Source organism: Gobio gobio (genome assembly GCF_949357685.1).
Source record: "Gobio gobio genome assembly, chromosome: 2".
NCBI lineage: Eukaryota > Metazoa > Chordata > Actinopteri > Cypriniformes > Gobionidae > Gobio > Gobio gobio.
The window spans coordinates 6224497-6232969 of record NC_137098.1 but is presented as its reverse complement, the minus strand read 5'-3'; the positions used below and the strand labels follow the sequence as shown (position 1 = coordinate 6232969).

General features: G+C 38.5%; 1 protein-coding gene across 1 annotated transcript; it reads right to left on the bottom strand.

The window, feature by feature from the left end:
- Nucleotides 1–940: 940 nt before the first annotated feature.
- Nucleotides 941–6094, bottom strand: fgf3 (fibroblast growth factor 3). Its single transcript, XM_079840623.1, has 3 exons — nucleotides 4478–6094; nucleotides 3420–3523; nucleotides 941–2044 (listed from the first exon to the last, which is right to left on the bottom strand). Exons 1-3 carry the CDS (start codon nucleotides 4752–4754, stop codon nucleotides 1667–1669), a joined length of 759 nt encoding a protein of 252 aa, XP_079696749.1. The 5' UTR covers nucleotides 4755–6094; the 3' UTR covers nucleotides 941–1666.
- Nucleotides 6095–8473: the final 2379 nt, after the last annotated feature.

The window sequence follows — 8473 nt, the reverse complement described above, 5'->3', positions numbered from 1 at the left end:
GCAACATGCATAGAACGTTTCCGTTCCACAAAAGGTTCTTTATTGTTCTTCAAATTGCTCTTTTAAGAACTCTTCCAAAGGTTTTTGGGCAACCAAAAACGGTTCCACGTTATTTGTGAAAGCAAACCCCCAGGAGATGTTATTTGTATCATATCATGTGCTGTCATTTATTTTCCTTGGACGGGTGATGAAAGAACGCGCTCCTCAGTTTCTGATTAATAGAAGCGATTATAGAATATAATATTTGACGTCGTGGAAAGCTTTGATCTCGCCTCCCATGTTACGCATATATGAATAGGGTTGTGAAAAAATAAGGGCGACACAAAGCTTCATTCAAACGGTTCAGCATTCCTGTTGAGTAATATTAGAGTTTGGCATTCATAACTAACTATACAACGCGTTACACTTTCTAAAACAAAACAAAAAAAAACATTTTTTTTTCCATCGGGGATCGCCTTGTTTCTCAGATCTCAGGCTCTCGTCGTTTAGAAAAAAGGAAGAAGAATGTCTCAAGCGACACGGCTTCCCAGGTTTCCCCAGAGATGTGCCATTGTGACCGCCAGGAAGCTCTCGAACCTGCGAAGTATAGAATGACACGGCTTTTTCTCTCCTATAGATTTCAAAAGCACAGATCTCTGCTCTTGCTTGAAGAAGCCGACCTCCATGCGAAACACACTAAATAAGGTGCATTTTAAATAAGTACAAAATGGTCTTGTTCTAGCTTTTTTTTTTTTTTTAAAGAGTCCTTTCTTCTAGATCACTTTAGGACAAAATAAATAAATAAATAAATAAATAAATAAATAAATAAATAAATAAATAGTGGGTTGGTCCCAAGAGGGAGTCCCTTTTTGTTTGACCGCCGCTAGACTTCAATACTATCAGTGAATACATGCCATTCATTTGACGTTAATTAAGCTCATATCAATACAACCCAAAATATATATTCCATATAATTTATTGGTGACATTCCTCCAGATGTTTAGCTTTCAGTGTGGAACCATGCCGTTATACTCTGCTTACAGTGTTCAATACATATGACATTTATCAGAGCTGTCATTACATATATTTAGACTCATATTTGAATGAAGAAATATGAAACCGGAGAGGGATTGTTCAGAGACAACAGTGTTATTCTAACAATGGCAACTACTAGAAAAAAAAAAATCTTTGATATTTGGAAGTGTAGAAACTATGTCATCAATAACTTAAAAACATATAAACAAAATAAATATGCATTACATTAGTAATATACAAAGTACTCCTGATTGCAGTTTAAGAACAGTAGCCTATCACATGTCTGCTTTTATATGTGTATGGGATCTTTGCTTTTCTACTTTAGACTTCAGTAAAGGAAAAAGTGCTTGTCTGTACACCACCATACATAACACATCGTCGGCATTGTCAAGCACGTCCTAACTTATGATTACTCTATGTTATCTTGCTCAAATAAAAAAGTACACGACTGTACATGCTATGTACAATAATTACACGTCTTTAACAGAAAAGACTCCGGTGCATGTCATAAAACAAAGCGAAACTTTCAGTAGTGTTAATCTCGGTCACATGAACACTCTCATAATTCCTCGAAAGGTTTTCTTGAAAGTCATCCTCCTGTGAGAAAATTGTTCCATGCGACTCTCTCTTCTCCATCTGTGTCAAGAGAGTGTTAAATGTCATGCCTTCTGCTGTGGCCCTTGGAGCCCCTGTGTCGTCGTCTCCTGCGCTCCGCCCGCCCGACAGGGTGAGAGCCCGTCTGGTGGCGCTGGCTCTCTCTGAGCTTGCGCACCATCTCATGGTCCTTGTTGCCCAGAACTCGGGGCAGGAAGAGGGAAGCTTTGTCCGTGCTCCGCGTCTTAAAGCCCCTCCTGGGCCGGCCCTTTCCGTTGATGGACACGTACCACTGCCTTTTAGAACTGGCCCGCCGCTTGCCGGCCCCGGACCCGGCTGGGGGAGGCTGGGTCGTGGCGTGGTGCCTTGACGCATAGGTGTTATAGCCGAGCTCGTGGATGCGCTCCAGAAACTCACACTCTCGGCTGAAGACTTCCTGAAAGGGTTAAAAAAAATTGTATTAGCCTACTTTGTGGCTGCAAAAAAATGCAGAAATGTCAACATCGAAAGGGATATTTCATCATTTACTCACACTCAAGTCGTTCCAAACCTGTATTCTTTCTTCACTCTAAAAAATGCTGGGTTAATAATAACCCAAGTTGGGTTGAAAATGGACTAACCCAGAAATTGGGTTGTTTTAACCCAGCGGTTGGGTTAAATGTTTGCTTAAAACAACCCAATCGCTGGGTTAAAATAACCCAATTGCTCGGTTAGCCAACTTGGGTTATTTTTAACCCAGCATTTTTTAGAGTGTTCAGTCGAACACAAAAGAAGATATTTTGAAGAATGTTGGTAACCAGACAGTATTTTTTCCCGTCAATGGGTGCTCTCCAACATTCTTCAAAATATCTTCTTTTGTGTTCGCCTGAAGAAAGAAACTCATACAGGCTGGGAACAGCATGAGGGTGAGTACATGATAACTACACTCTAAAAAATGCTGGGTTAAAAATAACCCAAGTTGGGTTGAAAATGGACTAACCCAGCAATTGGGTTGTTTTAAGCAAACATTTAACCCAACTGCTGGGTTCAAAAAACCCAAATGCTGGGTTAAAACAACCTAATCGCTGGGTTAGTCCATTTTCAACCCAACTTGGGTTCTTTTTAACCCAGCATTTTTTAGAATGTATCATTTTAAACCGGTCCAAACTCTGCACATTGGATTTTAAACACTTTAAAAACACTCTTAAAAAAATAACGTTTTGTTTCACTGCACTCTAAAAAATGCTGGGTTAAAAATAACCCAAATTGGGTTGAAAATGGACTAACCCAGCAATTAGGTTGTTTTAACTCAGCAATTGGGTTGTTTTAACCCAGCGGTTGGGTTAAATGTTTGCTTAAAACAACCCAATTGCTGGGTTTAAACAACCCAATCGCTGGGTTAAAACAACCCAATTGCTGGGTTAGTCCATTTTCAACCCAAATTGGGTTATTTTTAAACCAGCATTTTTTAGAGTGTGTGATGCCACTGAACCATTTTAGGTTCAACAAAGACCTTTTTTTCTTAGTGTGCATAATAATCTTTTCCCACTATACAGAATCTTCCAAGGTTCTTCATGGAACCATCAATGCCAATAAACAGCCTAAGTGCCCTCGCATGTGCTCATCGCCAGAAAAGTAATCGACAAAGTCCCCGGCGAGGCACACAAAACTCAGTACTCAAACTCTCAGTGATCCGGCGGCATGTGGGCATTCTCGTTCCGCATGAAAAACACCACCATGTGGCGAGAGCCTCAAATAGCCCTGCTTGTTATCTGATCCGACTGCTAGCCCAATCTCAGCTACTTGATTTTCCGACGTGACATAACACTTACCGAGGCATACAGACGGCCTTTATCATTCATAGCCAGGTATCTTCCCGAAAACAGGCCCTTGATCGCCACCACACCAACATCGACAGCTGTGATCTCGAGTATGCCTGGGGGAAAGAGTGGAGCACTAGTTAGTGCGCATGCTAGACATGGGAAAAAACACTTAATGATAATAATAATAGTACAATAAATCTGTTTTCACAAACGCGTCCTGATTTGAAATCGTAGTTTTATTTGTTTTATTCAATTAGCTGAATCGAAAAAAGTAACCGTTAAGCCTTACATAAATTAAGTTTATTAATGAAGTGATTTGCTAGAAATATAAGTAAATTAATATGTGCCTTATCATTAATATAGCTTTATAAACTAAACATTTAACTCTAAATTCTTAAATATTAAATAATTATAGACGTGTATGTTTATTACAAATGAATTTATTGTGTGTGTGTGTGTGTGTATACTCAAACGAAAAAAGATTTGATATATACATACTCAATAAATGAAATTATTATCATTTTTCGTTTATTAAGTCACACACACGCTACGCTGTCAGGTTAGATATACAGACACTAAACGCCTCTTAAAGAGGATGTTTATTCATCCTTTTTTTCTCTGATTAATGGCTCTCCTCGTTCTTCTGTTTGGAATAATCATCCTTTTACGTTGGATAAACACATCCGTTGTCTAAGTCATTATGTTAAACTGTCTGTCGAATCCTGTTTTCATATGGTAATTGTCCATGAGCACTCGGATTTGACTAATTGGAAAACTACAGATAAACGAGAAACATAAATTAAGATTCCGTTCCTCTCGCTGACAGCGAATTGATACGATGGGGTGTTTAATGTCACAAAATAATGGAATGCGGTGACCTATTTCCTGCTGAAGACCTTAGTTAGTTAAGTTGTTCAATCCGCTCGAATAGTTGCTTTGCTGTGGTAAGAATGCCGTGTTATGCTAGTTAATCGAATTATTGCTAATTAATATTAACGAATATCGTCCGCGCGATCATAACGCGCAGGATTTGACATTCCCGTGAAACGCGAGAGGAGTTTACTCACTGAAAGGATTGTTTTCATCCAGAGATCCGTCTATTTTCCCGTTCGGGTGAATTTGCAAATGATATTTAGTGGCGCAGTAAAGTTTCCTGCGTCTCGGAGCTCCGCCGAGGTGCTCGTAAACCCCGCCGCGCCCGCCAGCATCTCGCCGCTGCCTCGGGTCACACGCCTGGCCCCTGGCACAAGGCGCCCTTGGGGTCCTGCTCAGCCTCGGAGCCAGAGATTCCTGCAAACTCGGATCCAAGGAGCTCAGTAACAACAAGAGCAGAATTATAACCATTGTGGCATGGCGGGATGTCGGCAAAATCGCGCTGGAATGGAAGGAGCTGGCACACGGGGTCCCATCAAAGAAGTTTCATTTGTCAGTGATCCAGGCAACTGAGCATTTTAAAAGGAAGAAAAACTTGCTGTATCCTCTCTTCAACGCGTCGCGGTCATCTGCTAGAGCCGGCTTGGTGGCAGCAGCCTGGTCGGTGCTCATCTGCTCTCCAAACACACCGTTTCTGACCGAGGAGGAGAAAACAGCCAGTCGAGCCTATCGTGAGATTTCGCTGATCGACAGTGTGCGCAGAAATAAAAGAGCCCTCCTGCAACAATAGCCCGAACCCCGACCAATTGATACAAAGGAAAAGGGGAGGAAAGGTATCAGTCTTGTGTGAACCAAGCGTGGATAAAATTACACAGCACTGCACACGGTGGCTTACAGCGGAAAACCGCATCACAAAGAGAGAGAGACATCCAAGGGCAGAGTTTGCTTCTTTTGAAAAGATCCGAAAATTATATTTAAGCATGAACACTGGCCTCTGGCTGGGCGAGCCACTGTTAATTCTCTTTCCGTGCGCGTCGCCACATTTCGACAGTGATGTTAACATTCACGGACACGCGCACGTGGCTTTCGATATGACATGGGATTTTTTCATCTCGTGATATAAAACCAAGTTGATGAATCCAAGTTGTGCATTAGGTGCGAAACAACGCAGCAACCTCACCCTGTTAATCGTGCGTCTATCGCAGCTTTAATAAGTGATATTGCAAAGATGCATTCTTCTCCAAACAACCCATGCAAAAGATTGTATCACAAGGGTGCTCTGAATAAAACAAGATTTTTTTTTCCATGCATTGCGATCCAGAGCGCGCGGCTACATTTCCCTGCTATTCGAGATGAATAAATCCAAGTTGCGCATTATTCCATTCCCTCTCAAACACTTTTCATTTGGTCTTAATCAATACGGCAGACCGTGCATATTAAAAGTGACATGCATCTCCTCTCAGACTGCAAGTGCGACTGCAACAGTGGGTGGAAGACTAACGCGCAAATGACTTCTGCCTAAATTGCTTCCATCTTGGTCGCATTATGGTTGCCATTCGCGTAATTAGCACCATCATCTACAAATCTCCCTGCCCTTTGGCGCAACACCAGCGCATGCTATTGGAAACCTCGTGGGAAGGCAGCCTTCATTTGTCTTCGCTCTCCATGCATCACTTGGCGTCCCTGACTGTTTGTCACACAGGTAGCCATAAGTGCGCGTGATAACTTATTAGTCGCGCGGCAGTCAGAGACTAGACATGAGCCTGTACTGATGCTCTGGTGACCATCTCTGAGAGAGACGCTCTTGATGTGGTTTGATCCTGACAGTGGGTTGCATTTCTGATGTGGTCGGCTGTTTCTTTCTGGAAGTATTTTAATTACGGCCCACAGCCGCCCACAAAGCCCAGCAGTAATAATCAGTATGAGAGAGAGAGAGAGAGAGAGAGAGAGAGAGAGAGAGAGAGAGAGAGAGAGAGAGAGAGAGAGAGAGAGAGGAGGGGGAGTTCACTCAGGATGTTGCCGATTATTTTGAAGCCGAACGGTTAAATCGTACCATGTTAAAGTAGTTTTCTTTACCATGCCCTCATTTATCACTTTACCTTCTTCGCGACCCTTTGCTTTTTAAATTAAACAAGATGGAAAATTGGATAAGTTGTAACGCCAACAGTTTAACCGCGAGCTCTATCATGATTATAACTGGATTTTGTATGTCTAGGAATAGATTTGAAATGACAGAACGGCTGTCATCTGAATAAGCATGTTTAATGTGATATATGATATATGACATATACCTAATCTTAATTGAAGAAAATTAAAAATATCTGGATTTAAAACTTTAAAAAAGTCTACCCAAAAAGAGTGAGACAACATGAGACAGTCAGTGTATAGACAAATTTGTGAAGAAAGAAAGTACAGTCACCTTGGATATTACATTACACTGACTTAAAAATGAGTTGAATCTTGTAAATAAAAGTTAAAAATTGCTTATTTTTTCAGTTTAGGCAATGTAAAAACATATGTTGTCATAATTTATTGATCTAATCTTTCACATTGCAGAATGACCAACACACACATTTGCACACACACTTGAAATGTCAGGTTTGCTTATTTTTATGGCTTTTTATATTTGTTGAATTCATATGTTTCCTATACATTTGCCATTTTGAGTTTTAAAATGTGTCAAATGAAATGAGGGTGTGTGTGCACTGTAAACATTTATTGTTAATTTTAACTTTAAACAGTAAGTTACCTGGTTGCCTTAAAATTTTGAGTTCATTGAAATATTTTTTTTTTTTAGTTAATACAACAAAGGAGATAGGAACTCAAAATATTATGTTATCTGAACCGCAGTAATTATCTAAGTTGATTTTGCAAATGATAAAAAGTTGTGATAACAAATCATAAAAATATTTGTTACAGTGTTGATATATAATGATATAACAGTGTATCATCTTAATTTAAGAAAATTAAAAATATCTGGTTAAAACTCCTCAAAGTGAACCCACAAAGAGTGAGATAACATGAGACAGTCAGTGTATAGGCAAACATTATTTATTACACTGTTAAAAATAAAGTGTCTGCCTTAAAATTTTAAGTACAGTCAACTTGGATCATTTCAAGTCATTTCAACTTAAATTACATTATACTGACTTAAAAACTCCAAAAAACATTAATAGCTTATTTTTCAAGTTAAAGCAATGTAAAAACATATATTGTCATAATCTATTGATCATATTTTACATGGCAGAATGACCAACACACACACACACACACACACACACACACACACACACACACACACACACACACACACACACACACACACACACACACACACACACACACACACACATATGCACACACACTTGAAATGTCAGGTTGGCTTATGACATTTTATATTTGTTGAATTCATATGTTTCCCATACATTTGCCATTTTGAGGTTTTAAATGTTTAAAATTAAACTGTAAAAATGTATTGTTGGGTTTAACTTTAAAAAGTAAGTTACCTTGCCTTAACATTTTCGAGATATTATGAAGTTGATTTGGCAAATGATAAAAAGTTGTGATAACAAATCATGAAAATATTTTTTACAGTTTTGATATATAATGGTATGACTTATACAAGATTATAATCTTAATTTAAGAAAATTAAAAATATCTAGTTGTAAAACTCCTCAAAGTGAACACACAAAGAGTGAAATAACATGAGACAGTCAGAGTATAGGCAAAATTGTATATATATATTTTATAACACTATAAAACATTTTAAGTACAGTCAACTTAAGTAATGTCAACTTAAATGACATTAAACTGACTTAAAAACGAGTTCAATCTTATAAAAAAAGTGGAAAATTGCCTATTTTTCAAGTTAAAGCAATGTAAAGACATATGTTGTCATAATTTATTGATCATATAATCTTTTACATTGCAGAATGACCAACACACACACATGCACACACACTTGAAATGTCAGGTTTGCTTATTTTTATGACTTTTTATATTTGTTGAATTCATGTTTCCCATACATTTAAAATGTTGAGTTCATTGAAATTAAAAATTTGAGTTAATAAAACAAAGGAGACTGGTTTAATAAATAGAAACTCAGAATATTATGTGAACCACATAAGAACCACAAGTTGATTTGAAAAAAGACAAAAGTTGATTAAAAAAATTATGCAAATAATCATTTT

What these genes read in the sequence shown, in the direction of transcription:
- fgf3 (XM_079840623.1), bottom strand. Translation starts at nt 4,754, where the DNA reads ATGGTTATAATTCTGCTCTTGTTGTTACTGAGCTCCTTGGATCCGAGT. An exon ending in GGATGAAAACAATCCTTTCA is followed by an intron (nt 3,524 to 4,477) that starts GTGAGTAAACTC and finishes TCTTTCCCCCAG; the next exon opens with GCATACTCGAGATCACAGCT. An exon ending in AAGGCCGTCTGTATGCCTCG is followed by an intron (nt 2,045 to 3,419) that starts GTAAGTGTTATG and finishes TAACCCTTTCAG; the next exon opens with GAAGTCTTCAGCCGAGAGTG.